Below are 18,805 nucleotides of genomic sequence, written 5' to 3' on the forward strand. Positions count from 1 at the left end.
GGCTTACTTTACTTACCGTGTTGCTTACCTCACATGTTGCTTCACGTGACATTTTTTTTTTTAATTTTACATAACAACCACAGTTCCCCCTCTCTCCCTTCCTCCTCCTCTCCCTCCATGTCACCATCTACTCCTCAGAGGGGTAAGGCCTCCCTTGGGGAGTCATCAAAGCCTGACACATCAAGTTGAGGCAGGACCAGCCTCCCCCCCCCCCCCCCCCCCCCCCATCAAGGCTGAGTGAGGTATCCCACCATAAGGAATGGGCCCCAGAAAGCCAGTTGATGCACCAGGGATAAATCCTGATCCTACTGCCTGGGGCCCCTCAAACAGACCAAGCTGCACAACTATCTCCCACATGCAGAGGGCCTAGTTTGGTCCTGTGCAGGCTCCCTAACTGTCTGTCCAGAGTCCATGAGTTCCCATTAGCTCAGGCCAGCTGTCTCTGGATTTCCTCATCATGATCTTGAACCCCCTTGCTCATATAACCCTTCCTCCCTCTCTTCAGCTGGACTCCAGGAACTCAACCCAGTGCTTGGCTGTGGATCTCTGTGTCTGCTTCCATCAGTTACTGGATTAGGGTTCTGCTGACCTGGCTGCTGGGGCTGCCCACATAACATTCTTTTGATTTGTGAATACTGTCCCATTGTGTGTATGTACACCTGTGTGTGTGTGTGTGTGTGTGTGTGTGTGTGTGTGTGTGTATGTACTACATCTTATATACTGTTTTTTGTTTGTGTATATGTGTGTGTGTGTGTGTGTGTGTGTGTGTGTGTGTGTGTGTGTGTGTGTGTGTTTGTTTGGTGTACTAATTTCATTTCCTTTGGATAGACCTAAATTGTGAATTTGCAGGTAGTTGTATGTATCTTTGGTGTTTTGCTTCTTTGTTTGTTTAAGGAAACACCATACTGTCTTTAATGATGGCTATACTATTTGTCCCCCGCCCCTCCTCCATATTCTTGCTAGTGTTTTTCTTGGTTTATTTCCATTGATAGTCACTGTTTTAACTGGGGGTGATGGTGATATTTTGTTGTAGATTTGATTTTTATTAGTTCACTAGTGATCCCTGCTGTTACACTTTTTTTTTAAATGTAGCTGTTTCTAAATATTTTGTGAAATGTCTACTCAGGTGTCTTGTCCATTTTTAACTGGGGTAGTTGGTTGTTTGTTACGGAATAGTCCTAGTTCCTTGTGTGCTTTGGATATTATTTCCCTATCAGATATATAGTTTGCACATACAGTCTTCCACGCTGTAGGCTGATCTGTGGTTGTTGGGTTTTGTTTGGCTGTTTTTAGTGCGTTATAGTTCCTTCACTTATTTTTGCTTTTGCTACTGTGCGTCTTAATTACTTTTCTGTTGCCATGAAGAGGCACCATGGCCAAGGCAACTTACAGAAGAAAGGGTGTATTGGGGGTTTATAGTTTCAGAGGGTTAGCTTTCATGGGTGGCGGCAGCAGGCAGACAGTGGAGCTGGCACAGTGGTCAAGAGTTTACATCTGATCACAAGCACTAGGCAGAGAGAGCTAACTGGAATGACACACCTCCTCCAACAAGGCCACACCTTCTAATCCTTCTCAAATGGTTCCACCAACTGGGAACAAACATTCCATATATGAGTCTATGGAGACCACCACACTGTGCTTCTAAGGTTTTATACCAATAAAAAATCAAGAAAAGAAATTTAATAAGGCTCAAAAAAATGGACAAATACCTTGTGTTTAGTGTTGAAAGAATATTGTTAAACTATCGATACTACACAAAGAAGTCTATAGATTTAATGCAGTTCTTATCACAGTACAATTAATATTCCTCACACAAAAAAACCAAACTCTAAAATTTGTATAGAACCACAAAAAAGCCTGAATAGTCAAAGCAGTTGTGAAAGCAAAAAAGGAAATAAACCACCAAACTGTAGTCACTGGAACAGCAGCATAATGATGCTGAAATAGCCCAGAAATGAACCTGTCCCAATTTACAGTGAGCTGACTCTGGAAAAGCTGGCGAGAATACACAGTAAGTAAAGGATAGACTTCGTCAATAAATGGTGCCGGGTAGGAGGACTCCATGTGGAAGAGAAGTTAGGCTTGTTTTCTAACCATGTGCCCCCCAAAAAGATGAACCCCAGATGGGCTGAAGCTCTAAGTGCTGGATGTGAAACTGAGAAGGAAAACAGGAGCGAAGCCTGGTGACATCGACCTTGAGTTGTCTGCTGACCCCTTTCTTCCTTTGCTGACACTGGTGATCCAAGGACCACCTTGTGAGGACCGCTGTCCTAGAAAATCTTTTTCCTGGGGTTGATTTAATGAACCTTCCAGGTCAGATGTAAGAAAATGAAAAGATGTCTACCAAGGAAAATCTGTATGTCATGTTTTGGAGGTTTTTTGTTGTTGTTTTGTTTTGTTTTTGGGGGCAGGGCCTCACTTTGCAGCTCTGGCTGTCCTAGAACTCACTCTGTAGACCACATTGGCCTCAGACTCTCCTGCCTCTGCCTCCAGAGTGCTGAGATTTAATGTCTGTGCCACCACCAAAAACTGGTATTCTTTTTCTTTAAAACACCCTTGGGGTGTTAATTAAGGTTGAAATCAGCTGTTTTTTGTTTTTAAGTTGGTTACCCTAAGCACAAAAAATTCACAGTGATCTCTGTTCCCTTACTGAAAGTTAGCTTTCATTAACTCACACCATCTCTCACTCTCTTTCCTTCCCTTCCTGACTTCCCTTCCTTCCTTCCTTCCTTCTTTCTTCCTTTCCACCTCTGGTAGATGTGCACACATAGAGAGGGTTCTTTGACCCAAGTGAACAGAGCTAAGAAAGACTTAGGTAGTTAGTCCCAGTAGTTTCCTGTTTGCTCAGAATAAAAGTTGCAGTGTAACTGAGGAGCTATTGGCAAGCCATGGCTGCCGGGAAAAGGGAAGTCAGTTTTCCTCAGGGATTCAACCCTGAGCAGCTACAACCCTTGCCCCCCTTGGATGGCCCTGCATCCAGGCACATACCAGCAGTGCTGCATAGACTCAGCGAACCTGAAAAACAAAAGATTAAATGAGAGAAAGGAACACACAAGAAGAGGGAGTTGGGAGTGGACTTGATGAAAACCTACTACTGCATCCATGTACAGATGCCTCAGACAAATCCTTATGCCCTCAAGCCACACCCACAGAGTTGAAGCAGAACTGTAGTCCACTAGTTCACTTTGAATAAAATAGTAGTGAGAAAGGAAGGAAAACTTACGGCGTACAGTTTCTTTTGTAAACATCTTTAAGGAAATTGTCCTGAATAAAAAGCTTCATATTATGCCAGGCAGTGGTGGTGCATGATGCCTTTAATCCCAGCAATCAGGAGGCAGAGACAGGCAGATCTCAGTGTGTGATGCCAGCCTGGTCTACAGCATGAGTTTGGGACAGCCAGGGCTACACAGAGAAACCCTGTCTCGGAAAACCAAAAACAACAAAAGCTTCCTATTTATTTGAGAAGGGGAGAAAGGTATGGTCCACAACAATGAGGTAAAGGATCCTCAAGCTTTTTTTTTTTTAAACTAGCTTCAAGTCTTGTTTGGCTCTGTGTTGTGGGTGAGCTGTTTAGATCCTGATTTCCATTTCCTTAACTGTAAAAAAAAAGTTAGGTATGACAAGTAGAGGTAATATACTTGCCTACCATATGGTAGGCAGCTGCTTGCTTTGTGGGAGTGTGACTGTTGTCGGTGCACTAACCATATACTGGAGTGATAGAAGCACAGTTTTCCTCTGGTTGCCTGCTTGATAGTAATACTTCCACAGTGCTGCCCTGGAAATCAGGATTGGATGCAGGAAGGAATACCACTGAGCACCTAGGTAGTCTTAGAAAATATGCAGCTTTGATTGCATTACCTAAATATTGTCATAATCACAATAATCATAGTCTTTGTGTTCTTGTAGGTCCCTTTCTAGAGTTCTGCCATGCTAAAGGGTGACTATTAAATAGTATGAAGAAATTTTAAATCACTACCTAAAGTTTATCCATGATTAAATTTTCTTTGGCAGAATGCTTACATTTTAAGCAAGAAAGGGGTTAGTATATGTTACAGAATTTAGAGTAAATCTGAAACAGTCTTATTCCCTAGATACAAAATAAGACTAAAGATTTTGATACCTGCATCTTTTTTTTTTTTTTTTTTTTTTATCTTGTATGTATGGGTGTTTTGTCTGCTTGTATGTCTGTGAACTATGCGTGTCTGGTGGCCATGAAGGCCAGAAGAGGGTGTCAGATCCCCTGGAACTGGAGGTACAGACAGTTTCAAGTCACCCTGTGAATGCTGGGAAATGAACCTGTGTCCTCTGGAAGAGCTACCAGTGCTCTTAACCATGTAGCCATCTCTCCAGCCCCAATATTTTAATTTATTTTATTTTTTTAGTTTTTTCGAGACAAGTTTTCTCTGTGTAGCTTTGGAGCCTTTCCTGGAACTCGTTCTGTAGACCAAGCTGGCCTTGAACTCACAGAGATCCGCCTGGCTCTGCTTCCCAAGTGCTGGGATTAAAGGCGTACACTACCACCACCCGCCAATATTTATTTTTGTGTTAAGCAAACTAAGAGGAAATTCCTTCATTTAACTGAACCTATGCAATAGACCACATTCAATTTGAAGACCTGTTCACAGCCCCATTTTTTTGTCCTTTTAGGGTATAATTAGATCTAATTTGCATTTGCATCTCTTTGTTAATGACAGATTTTACATGTATTAATATATCATGCTATTTGTGGATTAAAATACAAAACATAGTAAGAGAACTAGACTATATATGTCCACTTAAGAAATACACAGCATACCCATATTCTTACTAAGAAGGCTAAAAGCATTTAGTTCTAGCTTCCAGTGTACAAGAAATGCAAAGAATGAAAAAGTACATTAGAAGACATTGCAAAGAAAAAAAATCAAACATAGCAGGAAAGGCAACAGCAGGAAAAGAGACAAAAAAGTTGTTGTAGATTAAATTGCTGAATTTAAACTTTGTGGGTATGCTGGGTGTAACGCAAGCTATATATATTGCTCAGAGTACATATATTATGAAAATAATTGTTTTCTTTTTATGATAATTTCAGAGGATTTCTGTTGTTTGTTTCACTTTCTAGGCCAGGCTCACATGTCTTTACAACAGCGCTCTTCAAAGTGTGCTCAGCATTGTCTAGTGAGATGTGGTTTTAAATGTTTATACTTTTTCCTTTGGGGGATAATTTGTTGAATGAGGTTTGTCCACCATCTTTATGGTATTGGTAAGGTTTTTCTGTTGGAGATTTATCAAAGATGATAGAAATGTCACTGAGGACTGGTGGTAGAGTGCTTGTCTAATACATGCAGGGTCAAGTTGATTCCTGGTGCCGAAAAATGAGAAACAAAACCTGCTACATACTCTTATAGATGATGGTGGAAATGAAATATTGCTCTATAGATATGGATAAAAGGGTAGATTATTGAACCTACTTTTAAAGAGCAACAACTTGTTTAAAAATGTTTTACATTGCTATGGATTTTAGTTTATTGATACAAATTTAAAGTTAATTTTGTTATACTGTATATATATTTCTACTCTCATTTAAGGTATTATGTTTATGTAACTCTTTTAAATTGTAATGGATAATTAAGAAATGCAGATTAATAATTAGTCTTCTATGATAGTCAAACTTATAGTCATGTTAATTAAGTTTTCTAGGTATATTTCTAGATATATTTCAGTTAGGTAGGTAATCTTCAAACACTTCAAAGACTATAGGATATGGCATTTAAAATGTTTTTAAAACTTAGACTTTCGGTGTTAGGGATTTAGCTCAGTGGTAGAGTGCTTGCCTAGCAAGTGCAAGGCCCTGGGTTTGGTCCTCAGCTCCAGAAAAAAATAAAAAAACAAAAACAAAAAACCTTAGACTTTCCTGGACAATGAGACACGTCTGCTCCTGGCAGCACCGATTTACTTTAAAGAGAAAGATGGGCATCGAGGACACTCTATATGGAGTTTACCTTCTTCTTGGCACAAAATGGCCATTTGGGCAAGAAACTGTTCTTGCCTGGACTGCTTGACAAAATGTATCGACTGGACATGCAGGACCCATGGAAAAATGACCACTGAATTTGCCAAAACAAGGTGAAACAGTCCTTCGGGTTCCTGCTTTGCAGAGGAGACTGCCAGACATTCTCCAGGACACAGAGAGAAGCAACTGTGAGAGTCTAAGCCTATAGGCTGAAGATGGATGCTCCAACGTTACAGAGGAACTTTGGGTGACTCTCCAGGCAGGCATCTGTCTCTGTCATTTCCAGAATTTTTGGAAGTTGCTTACCATGCACTCCCTATTTACTTAGGTAATATTATATCCTGGGGTCTTTGATGTAATTTTCCTTGGTTATGATAAAAGATAAATTAGATATGAAACTTTAGACTAACAAATACAAGATAGATGATAGAATATTTTTCTTTAATTTTGCCAAATACGAAAAGACTAGATAATGTAGCTATAATTCTTGCTTGATAACTGTTTTGTTATATGTAATTTTATTATGTTAAAGTTAACACCTTTCTTTTTGATTAGACAGAAAAGGGGGAATGCTATGGGATGTCTTTCTGTATGCTGTGAATAAGTGTTGCTCTGATCGGTTGATAAATAAAGCCGTTTGGCTTATGGCAAGACAGCTTTGACGAAGGCAGGAAATCCAAAAGGTGGGGAGAGACGCGAGCCACCACCAAAAGAGAAGCAACATGCCAACAGACTGGTAAAGCCACGGGAGATGTGGCAAAACTTAGATTAATAAAAATGGGTTAATTTAAGATATAAGAGCTAACTAGCAAGAGGCCTGCCATAGACCATGCAGTTTGTAAGTAAAATAAGCCTCTATATGTATAATTGGGTCCAAACAGCCGCAGGACCATGCAGGACACAGGAAAACTTCCAGTTACACTGCTCTATTTTATGTATTACATATGTTTATTACATATGATTCAGTAGCTAGTATTATCCCTTTAAGCATATAATTCATAATGAAATTTATCCCTAGTTTGGCATTGTGATGAACAGTCTAGATCAGTAGTTACTAACTAGTATGATGTGGCTATTGTGTGTACTTGAAAAATGGCTAATTCTGATTTAGATATACTACACAGATATCCACATAATGGACCTTAAGACTTGGTATAAAAAGTGTAATATCTCAGTAAGTGTTACACTGATTCTATTTACATATGTTGTGTTAAATAAACTATACTACAGAAATTATTTCACTGGCCTTTTTACTTGTGTGTGTGCATGTGTTTAGGACAGAGTCTGGGGTAGCCCAAGCTGAGCTTAAATTCACTTTGTAGCTGAGGCTGCCCCCCCCTTTTTACATTGCATATGGATGTCAGTTCTCCCCTTCCACCGGGCATGGTGGCAGGCACCTTTACTGAACCATCTCTTTGGCCCCTTTTATTAATGTAGTTAGCAGAAATATTTAAATCAAATGTCTGGCTGTTTCTTTTGCACAGTGTTAGTCTAAACCAGTGGTTATCAACCTTCTTATCACTGTGATTCATTAATACAGTTCTTCATATAGTGACCCCCAACCATAAATTATTTCGTTGCTACTTCATAACTGTAATTCTGCTGCTGGTATGAATTGTAATGTAGACATTCGATATGCAGGATATCTGATATGTTTCCTCAAAACAAGGTGATGGCAACCTGACAGGCTTTAATTCTAGCACTTGGGAGGCAGAGGCAGCAGATATTGCCTGAGTTGGAGACCAGCCTGATCTCCATAGTGATTTCAGGTCAGCTAGGGATATACTGTGAGACCCTATCTTAATAAAGAAATAAGTAATCAAGGCGGAAGTGAGACCTGACTCCCGGAAGTTGTTCTCTAACCTCTGCAGGCAGACTGTGACTTATGCCCACCTATCCACACATCCACAAATAAATAATGAACCTTTTCTTTCTACCTCATACACACACCTTTTCTTTTTCTCTCATACACACACAAAAGCAGCTTTGGTTGAAAATTTCTAAAATCCTGAAAGTATCCCCAGACCTTTTGAATGTTTGTTAGTGAGACATCCACGCCACTCTGTCTGGATTTCCTGTTGTTTATAAGCACTTCTCTGGCCTCTGTGACCTGTCTGCTTCAGTGTTCCAGCGAAGGGATAGTCTCTCCCTTTGGCATCTGCTGGTGACTTGTGTCTAGGCACCTTGGAATCCCTTCTGCCACACAGGAATCTTTCCACTTGAGATGTGGGCAGGTCCTGCTACTTCAACTCACCGTACTCTGGAATTTGAGAGGAAACCTTCACATCTAGTTTTGTTGGGCAGTCCACCCTTGGGTTTTGTTTGTAATTCCAGTTTCCCTTTTTTTAAGTTAAACTTTTTCACAAAGGTTCTTTCATCATACTTGCCCTTAGATCACAAGTTCTCATTTCTACTTTTACTGTAATAGGAAAGCTATGATACTTTCATCACGTCCAAGGGAAAAATTAGCATTGGATTCTTTTTTTTTTTTTTTCTTTTTTTTTGGTTTTTCGAGACAGGGTTTCTCTGTGTAGCTTTGCGCCTTTCCTGGAACTCACTTGGTAGCCCAGGCTGGGCCTCGAACTCCCAGAGATCCGCCTGCCTCTGCCTCCCGAATGCTGGGATTAAAGGCATGCGCCACCACTACCCGGCCAGCATTGGATTCTTAGTGGCAGTGTTTTATACTGGAGGCCAATAGGGTAGCATATGTAGATACTCAAGGAAAGAAAATGTGAGCCAAAGATTTCAAGACAAAGTTCATTGTAAAACACATGCAAAGGTGAGCAATGAGGAAAAAAAAAATAAAACCACGGGTAACTGCCTTTACCTCTTTATCTATATAACTAACATTTAAAAGATTGGCAATCAAGTACAGATAAAGATGTGGAGCATAGCTCTCATACTTAGTGGGCATGATGGTGCCTAAAATCCCTTGAAAAGGTGCTGGGCCTTTTCTCCTGAGCTTTAGCACACAGAGTTCTACATCTGGACAGTCAAGAAACCATGGGTCAATGTTGAGAGGCCCTGCTGGTCAGAGGTTACAGTCTACCCTGGCTTGCCAGCTCTCTCCCAGCTCGACACAATATGGAGGACACTCCCCACCCCGTCCAGAGGGCTTCCTGCTCTCTTCCTTGTCTTATTTGGAGAATGTCTCTAGACCTGGATGCCTGACTTCTCTCTAGTGTGACCCTTGACACAGTTCCCTACAAATGCTCTTCCCCTGTTGCCCATATGGTCGTTAGGTGACATGCTTTAGCTAATTTGGGCTGTGCTGCTACTAATCCAGCTATAAGAGTGTGCCCCTTAATGCAAGTTAGGTGACACCCCTCGCCCGTCACCCCTCTTTACCGTTTCCAGTCCTATATATGCCCTATACTCTGGAGTAAAGCCGAGCTGCCTCATTGAAACTGCCTCTCAGAAGGCTATTCCATTGTGCTCACAGGCCATACAAAGTTCTCTGGCCATTTCTGCCCCTTTGTCCTCATGGACTGGTGGCCAATAGACCTCGAGAGAAAAGGGGACCCCACAGGTCAAATGTAGGTAAAAATAATTTTATCTACTCAACTTTATTCCCTAAATGATACACTGTAACACTAACCTTTACAACTTCTGTCCTAATGCCAATTCTAATAGTTCTTAAGTTGTATAGACTTTGAGTCTGGTTAATTTTGGTATGTGATGTTTTTATTTTTTTGCAACTTTTTAAAAGATAATAAAAGTTTATTTAAAAAGATAAAAGAATGCTATAACAATTATTTCCATAGCATTTACATGAGTAATCTAGAGGTGACTAGAGGTATGTAGAGCACATAGGTTATTTGTAAATATTAGCCATTTTCTGTAAGAGTCTTGGAATCAATCACAAAACAACTGTTTCCATTCTGTAACCCAGAATTTCCCTCTTAGACACAGTCAAGGAAAGTGTACTCTGTATGTAACAAATGACAGGTTGTTTTATCCTTTTCATACCTGTAGCCAAAAGGGGTACCCACTGAAAGTCAAAGAAATTGACAAATTGTGTCTTAGTGAAAATCACATAGAATGAAAATAAAGTATTAGCATAAGTGAATCTTAAATGCGCTCTTGAAGCAAAAGACCAGATAGTGAATGTGCCCTGTATGATTGCATTTGTGTGACATTCAAAAACAGACTGCTCTTTTTAAATTGTGTGCTGTTAAAGAGATATGCTTATTTCTGACAATATGTGATTTGTGTATTGCTCTGAAGTGAGGTGTACCTGAGTAAGAATGTTAGGAAAAGGAAGGACTGGGGATGCAGCTCCATGGTAGAGTGTTTGCCTGACATACACAAGGACCTCAGTTCTCCCGGCACCAACGGTGACAGCAACAACAGAGAACGAGAAGGCCTGGTTTATGGAGGTGTCTGGAGGAAGCAAAGAAAGAGCAGTGTCTCAGTTTCTTTTCTGTTGCTGTGATAAAATAATCTGCCAGAGCCGGGCGATGATGGCGCACGCCTTTGATCCCCAACATTCGGGAGGCAGAGGCAGGCAGATGGCTGTGAGTTTGAGGCCAGCCTGGTCTACAGAGTGAGATCCAGGACTACATACAGAGAAACCCTGTCTGGGGGGGGGGGGGGGGCGGGAGGGGGCGGGGCGGAGTCTGCCAGGAGCCATGCATGATGGCACACCCCTATAATCTCAGCATCTGGGAGGCAGGGACGGGGGCAGCTCTATGAATCCAAGACCAGCCTAGTCTTCATGTAGTTTCCAGTCCATCCCGGGCTATATAGACCCAGTTTAAAAACAGTAGCAATACGCCGGGCGGTGGTGGCGCACGCCTTTAATCCCAGCACTCGGGAGGCAGAGCCAGGCGGATCTCTGTGAGTTCGAGGCCAGCCTGGGCTACCAAGTGAGTTCCAGGAGAGGCGCAAAGCTACACAGAGAAACCCTGTCTCGAAAAACAAAAAAAAAAAAAAAAACAGTAGCAATAAAAACCCTCCCGAGGTGAAGGCACCTGACACACAAACCGGAAGGAGCTAGCTTGAGGAAGAACGGGTCTTTTCTGTGTCACAGTTGACGCTACAGTCCATCATTGTGGGGAAGTCACTGCGGCACAGCTGGTCACATTGCATCCATAGTCAAGGAGCAGAGACCAGCACATGCTTGCATGCAGTGCTCTGCAAAGTTCTGCGTTTTATACTGTGTGGGACCCTCTACCCGGAGAATGGTTCCACCTACAATTAAGATGGGTCCTCCCACATGAATTAACATAAGCAAGATCACAAACACACACACACACACACACACACAGAGGTCCATCTCCCAGGTAATCCTAATTCTGTCAAGTTAGCAGTTAACACTAGCCATCGCATGTGGCAGTATTTTGCCACCACGTTTTGACTAGATGTCCTCACCTGCTATTTTTTTCCCTCTCCTTCTCAGACCATCCCTGACTGTAACTTCCCGGGTCTCAGGCCCTACATTCTCTTCTCCATGTAACTCTGTGTTGGGATGTTATATCTCTGCTCCCAGTTCCAATGCTAGTTTCTCAGCTGTGCACTCCTGGTGCTCTTCATACCATGACGTATGACGCAAAGATGGGCATCCCTAAGACCTCCTTCCTCCTAAGTAAGCTGTTAATCCTAATGTAACTGCTTGCATCAATGGCTGCACATAGGAAAGTTTTTTGTCTTGTTCTGGTTTTGACCTTATTTTTGAATGTTTTGCACAGAGTATTGCTAACACTGTTTTTAGTTTTTCTCTGTGTAGCTTTTCACCTTTCCTGGAACTCACTCTGTAGACCAGGCTGGCCTCGAACTCACAAAGATCCGCCTGCCTCTGCCTCCCGAGTGCTGGGATTAAAGGCGTGCGCCACCACCGCCCGGCTTGCTAACACTGTTTTTAACATTATAAAATCCTTTATTTCCATTTATAAAGTCGCCATGGTAGCAGATTTTTTTAGAAAGCCACAACAGGGTTGCTACTGTAAGTTGATTTTCCTTGGAGCCAAGGTAACTCATTATTTTCTATGTTTGTTTGTTATTTTTTTCTATGACAGTATAGTTCTCTGGCTTTTTAATTTTTAAATTAAATATTAAATTTTCAAAGTCTTTTGAGTTGAATAGGAAGGAAAGGTGCAGGTGCTGACTAGTTGGGAATAGCAAGCATAAGGGCTGTGTGCAGTACACAGTGGTAAACCACTGTTATCAGCTGTGCAGAAACAGAAAGCTTCTAATGGAATAAGCCCTCTTGAGAGGCTTCTCTGCTATAACTGAAAACTTAACAGTTAACTATGACGCTTAGGTTCACTGTGGTCTCAGCACTTGGCACGTTTACACTTAAAATAATTGCTACACAGTACAAAGGGTAGTTTTCTGACAAAAACAAAAACCCCACATCTCCATACATTGAGATTTGGGCTCCTATATGAGGTCTTGTAACTGAATGTGAGGGTCTCAAGAAATTGGAGAACAGTAAAAGGCTTCTGATTGTGCAGCAACCAAAAAATGGATTCAAACTCAAACACATAGTGAACCCAGTGTGCTCTGGCAGCACCTGCTGGTATTGCCTCACAACCTTACGGCAGCCCTGGTTCTGAGTCCATGTACAGTTTGCACTGTGCATACTGTTGCACCACAGTGAGGAGGAACGTGCCTGAAGCACCATGGCTCAGATGCAAGTTATGAATGACAGTGCTCTTCCAGCATACATAGTTTTCTGTTTGTATGAATTATGAATTAACATAAGCAAGATCACAAACACACACACACACACACACAGAGGTCCATCTCCCAGGTAATCCTAATTCTGTCAAGTTAGCAGTTTACACTAGCCATCGCATGTGGCAGTATTTTGCCACCACGTTTTGACTAGATGTCCTCACCTGCTATTTTTTCCCTCTCCTTCTCAGACCATCCCTGACTGTAACTTACCTACAGAAAACAAAAACTTAAGGTTTTCCCATTACCATTCTTCAGCATATAAAGCTCAAATCAGTATATACCTAGATTATATTGTGTTGGAATTGTATTTGAGTTTCTGACTTTAGTTTCATTTTAAAAAAGTAACTGGGCGGTGGTGGCGCATGCCTCTCATCCCAGCACTTGGGAGGCAGAGGCATGCAGATCTCTTGAGTTTGAGGCCAGCCTGGTCTACAGAGTGAGTTCCAGGACAGCCAGGACTGCTGCACAGAGAAACCCTGTCTCAAAAAATAACATGAATGGAGTGGAATAGAACAGAATAGAATTGTTGAGCCAAGGAGATGGCTTAGCAGATGAAAAGCACTTGCTGTGCAAGCCTCACAACTTGAGTTTGGATCCCTTGAGCCAGTGTAAAAGCAGTGGTGTGTGTGTGTGTGTGTGTGACAGACAAGATGTCAGGCAAGGACAAGAGAATTCCCTAGAAGCCCGCGGTAGAGAGCCGGAATGTGCAGTGCAGCGGCACACGAGAGAGGCTCTACCTCCAGGTGGAAGGTGAGGACCGAACCCGACATTGTCCTCGACCTCCCCACACATGTTGCAGCATTCACACACTGACATGTACACACATACAAATAAATGAATACATAAACACTTTGGAGGTTGCAGAGATGCTCAGTGGTTAAGAGCATTTGCTGCTCTCTCAAATGACCCAAGTTCAGTTCCCAGCACCCATGTCAGGTAGCTCACAACCTTCTGTAACTCCAGCTCCAGGAAATACAATATGTTCTGGCTTCATCAGGTACCTGTACATCTGTGGAACAGAGACACATAAATAAAAATAATAGTATTTTTAATTACTAATTTTTTATTGGTAAATGAATTTTGACTTGGGATTAGGAAAGAATTTCCAACAGCTTCTGAAATAGCCCTAAGCGAACTTCTGCATGCAGAACCATAGTCTATCCAATCAGAATATTAATCAACTCTGAAAAATGTTGAAGATGCTCTAGCTAAGGTTTGGCCAACCTCGTGACATCTTGTCACCTGTGAAGTTCACAATTGAGAACTTTGTAATCAAGTTCCAAAGAAATTCTTATGTTTTAAGTATGTTTACCTTTTTGTGTTGGGCTGCATTCATAGCTGTCCTCAACCACATGTGACCCATGGGCATGTGACCCATGTTAGGCATACCTCCTGTGTCTTATAGTATCACATCCTCAGCCAAGAACTATGTAAAAATAAACATACCTCATTATGCAAATTAGTATTGGTCTTTAATAAATTGGGTATTGTTTAGTGATTGTTTTAAAATAAATATGATTTATTACCAGGAAATGTTTGTGTATTTATTTTATATACCTGCATACCTGGGGTCGTGTAAAAAATCCAGTGAAAAGGGTTGTAAGAAAAGGGAAACTTGGGAAGTGGAGGGCAGGCATAAGCTCAACATAGAATGTATGCTTGTGTGAAAATGTCCTTATGTAACACAGTGCCGCGCACAGTGAATACACACAATGAAATTTGAAAATAAAGAGCAGTGGGCACAGTTCAGTTGGTAGAGGGCTTGCCTAAGCATGCATGAGGACCAGGATTCAGTCCCTAGCCACACATACATGGAACATGGAAATACACATCTAATCTGAGCACCCAGGAAGTGGAGGCAGAAGGATCAGAAGTTCAGAGTCATCCTCAGCTGCATAGCAGATTCAAGGCAGCTTGGTCTCGAAACCATTCGAATTAATGAATGTTGCAAGTGGGAAAAGTTCCAGACGTCTAATGTAGGCTGATCGTTTCTGGGTTGAAGACAGAACCCCACTAACATGAAGATGGTAGTGAACCACCACAGCACATACTGTCTGAACAGGATGATGAACACTTCTGTATCCCACACTTCTGTGATTTCAAAAGCTCTGAAGTCATCTTTATGATGAAAAGCCTTTGAAAAGGATTGTTAAATGGAAGTAACCTCTATTACTAGAAGACACTGCTTCTAGTAGAATTCTCTTGCCACTTCTGTTTTCCGCACTTGGTTTCTGGTAGGTTTAAATTTTTTAATTGCATTTTGTTTATTTGTGTGTGTGCATGTGCGTCCTGAGGATGAAAGGCGGCAGCGTGTGCTTTTACCCACCGACCATCTTGCCAGCCCTCTTGTTACTTCATATGGGTATTTTGATCAGCTAATAGTTGGCTAGTGTTTATGTTTTCATTTCAAAGGTTATCTTTTTGTCATTCTCGAATAATAAAGACAATTAAGCGCCTTTACTGTTTCCTGTTGCTCTGTAAGGCACAACTGGTCGATCTACGCTCTGAACTGACAGAAACTCAAGCGGAGAAAGTTGTCCTGGAGAAGGAAGTCCACGACCAGCTTTTACAGTTGCACTCCACGCAGCTTCAGCTGCATGCCAAAACTGGGCAAAGTGCCGACTCTGGCACCATTAAGGCAAAGTTGGTAAGTGAACCATGGTGGGCAGTGGTGCTTTGGAGAGTGTAAAGATGGTTTTTAGCAGAGTTACAATCCTAAAATGTTGTGTTCATTGTGAGAATTCAGGCAATAGAAATTTTATGGTCATCATGTTCACTAGTAGCATCTGTGATGATATCAGTAGCTACCCGATAGAACAGAAAATTCTCTATCTTAAAATATTGGTATAAATATATTTAAAGGGTATTTATGATATAACATAAACCAATTTTTGTTCTACTGTCTGTCAGGGTTAAATTCAGCTGCTGTAACAAACATCCCGAGTAGCATTAAGATTGTTCTTGAATAGTGTTGTTGGTTTTTTTCCTCAGCTAACCCTGAGGCAAGCATCCCAAACTGATGCAGCCACTCCCTATGTTATGTCCTAGGGGTTGAGCTGCTTCTGTTGGGCTCTGCCATTTTTATCAGATGAGTTCCAGTCTTGGGATTTCCTCGTGTCTCTGCCTAGACAGGAACAAGGAAGGGTCTAAAGAGGGGTAGAAAAATTCTTCTTAACTGTGTTAGCCTTCATAAAGAGCATCCATTAAATTTCCTCAGTAACTTGCCAGCGTCCCATTCGCTCAGCCCTAGCTGTGTGTTAGTCTGTATATCTTGGTAAAGTCGGAGTACTGGTAATACAGAGAAGGGACCAACAAGGTTCTTAGCTCCCAGTAGCGTGTGAGCATTTCTTCTGCTACTGAGCATTGTCGTGTCTATATATTGTTTCGTTGTGAGTTCACTCTAATTAGTCAGAACGCTCTTAATCAAAACAGGCTATTTAAATAGAAAACCAAATTGTAAGCTTGTTTCAATTTAACCTATGTATTGAGTGCGTTCCATGTGCCAGACATTTGGCTAACTATATGGAGACAGTAGTAAGAAAGGTAAAGCTTGGGAGAGACAGGCCATGAACCCTGCTCCTGGTGTCCTGAATGGACAACATGTTTAAGTTTGGCTTAGTTGCCCTTAATCAGGTTTGACTGGTTTAGGTACTTACATGTTGAAATCTACTTCAACATTGATATTTTCCTAAAGTCCTCATAAACTGAAGGGCTATGGATCTGTGTTAATAGTGTTTTATTTAACCACCTTAAAAGTCAGATCATAAATTCTTATTTGAGTTATGTGATATTAACATGAAGAAACATTCTACATTTTCATTCTAAGAGTTCCTAAACTTTTTGTTAGTTTTTTTGGTTTTTTTTGAGACAGGGTTTCTCTGTGTAGCCGTGGCTGTCCTGAATTTCACTTTGTGGACTAAGCTGGCCTTGAACTCACAGAGGTACTCCTACCTCTGCCTCCCAAGGGCTAGGATCAAAGGTGTGTGCCACCACTGCCCAACTCCCAAGTCCTAAACTTGTAACAGGTGCTGTAGAGAAACAAATAGTGGGCCAGTTGTATTAACTAATTTTAATTTTAAAAAGTTTAGTCTAATATTATAACTGTTATTTATAGATTTGCAAATATATTTGTGCTAATGAGCTTTACCCAACTGATAGTCAAACTGTAGAAGTTTTCCTTGTAATGATAATACCACTAGTTGAATGTGTTTGTTCAATAGTTTTCTAATTACAAACCTTTTTTCTTGTATCTGAAGTCTGTCCCCTCTGTGGAGGAGCTGGTAAGTCTCTTGTTCCTCATGCTTTAGTTACTGTGTCCTGCTGAAGTGTTCGGTCTTCCGTATATTGCCTGTCGTCATACTCTGAAAACAGTGGTAATGCCAGTTTTCCCGTGTTCGGATACCTGAAGTTCAGAGGGGCCCATTGTGCTTTGCTCCCTGCCTGTGGCTAAAGACTTGTCTTTCACTTGGGACTTACAGCCAACGTTAGCAGAGCCCATCAATTTTTGACAACTTTTGAGTCTTGTAACTTGCTCACACTTCTGCTTCGGCAAAAATACTTGCATGAGAGTATTGAAGGTGTATTGAACAGACCTAGTTTTTACCCCCAAGTTTCTATCTGAACTTGTTCCCATTTAGAGAGCGTGCATGCTGATTCCTTCATCTATTGCATGTGTTGTTGGTACCTTTTAGCGGGTTTGGAAATGATTGTATAGCCTTTAAAGCACTGCATTTTAAAATTTTTATCAGAAATTATTTTAGACAGTAACAGTATGTAAATTCTTAAAGTTTTTCCTGTTACCTCAAGCTAATCAGATTCCAGTTGACTTATGACTTTACCACTTCTGAAAATACATTTTTTGCAAGTCTAAAACGTGAAACAAACTTTATGCTTGTTACCTAATACAAAAAAGTTAACCAGGAAACAAACTTACAAATTATCTTTAAATCTTAAAGTAATTGTCTTGAGTTTCCTTAATCATATTCTTATTTGTGTATTTTTTAAATGACAGACTGTCTTTGAACTTACATAGATCTGCCTGTCTCTGTCCCCCCAGTGCTAGGGTTAAAGGTTGTGCATCCTGTGGCTGGCTTGCTTACATGTCTTCATTTCAAGTCTCAGAGACTGTCAGTCTTTAGGAATTTGAATTATTAAGAAGAAGTGGTAGCCTCACAAGCATCTGCAATTCATTAGTACGCTGTAACTAGCTCATTAAAGTAATTGGAAGGAGGTAATCCTTGTAGTAATGTTTATATAACCTGTACACCAAAGAAGTCTTGTTCTCCAGGCTGGGAGTGAAGCTCAATGAGTGGAGTTGCTAGCGTGGAGAGAGCTCCCAGCACCGCCTAAAACCAGGCAGGGTAGCAGAGCCAGCCTGGGCTACCACAGCCAGCCTGGGCTACGTGATGAAACTGTCTCAGAGAAGAGAAAGCAGGCGGAAGGAGGGGAGTTGCTATAAAAGAGTCTATGTTACTAGCTTTCCACGTCTCTACCAAGAATGCGTAGAGACTGTGAATGGGCTTGTGTGTGTGTGTGTGTGTTCGTGTTTACAAAAGCTGAGGGAAACCCTGCTTCTCTTCCTTCTGCTCATCGGTTACATAATAAATATCCTTACAAATGAGACGGGGTTCCCCAGCTGAGACCAGACCCATGCTAGCTAGGCAAGCCCTCACCATTCAGCTACACTCCCAGCCTTACATATAACAGACGTTTGCACTCAAGGAAATTGCTGAATATTCAGCATTTGATAGTTTTCCCTTCTTTCTACATGTGTATACACACATAATGTACTTAAAATGCGTGTATATTAAGATTATGTAATACCTTGTTTTTGAACATACAATTTTTGATGCTGGTCAAAATAGAACAAAAGCATCAACTAAATTAGTACCAAAATATATTCAACAAGTTGGCCAACATTTGCTTATATTTGTTTTGTGTTCTCTCCCCGCCCCCGCTTTCTTTACTGAGGCAAACCTCACTGTGTAGCGCTGGCTGTCCTGGAACTTGCTGTATAGCCCAAGCTGGCTTCAAACTTGAGCAATTTCTCCTGCCTCTGCCTCCAGAATGCTGGGATGACAGGAGTGAGCCACCATGCCCAAGTGTTTGCTTAAGACAGGGTCTCTGGTATCCTGG

The 18,805-nt window shown here is 41.3% G+C and overlaps 1 protein-coding gene across 2 annotated transcripts in view; it reads left to right on the forward strand.

The window, feature by feature from the left end:
• Gopc (golgi associated PDZ and coiled-coil motif containing) overlaps positions 1 to 18,805 on the forward strand; it is a 44,185-nt gene that overhangs the window by 8,108 nt on the left and 17,272 nt on the right. The window contains exons 2-3 of one of the 2 annotated variants that reach the window (XM_052751340.1): positions 15,153 to 15,317; positions 16,927 to 16,950. In XM_052751340.1, coding sequence (XP_052607300.1) covers positions 15,153 to 15,317; positions 16,927 to 16,950 — 189 coding nt within the window. The remainder of the gene's footprint in view (positions 1 to 15,152; positions 15,318 to 16,926; positions 16,951 to 18,805) is intronic. The other variant, XM_052751341.1, reaches the window with a different exon arrangement.

This window comes from Peromyscus californicus, unplaced genomic scaffold (assembly GCF_007827085.1).
Source record: "Peromyscus californicus insignis strain IS unplaced genomic scaffold, ASM782708v3 Scaffold_22__1_contigs__length_63687245, whole genome shotgun sequence".
Lineage (NCBI taxonomy): Eukaryota > Metazoa > Chordata > Mammalia > Rodentia > Cricetidae > Peromyscus > Peromyscus californicus.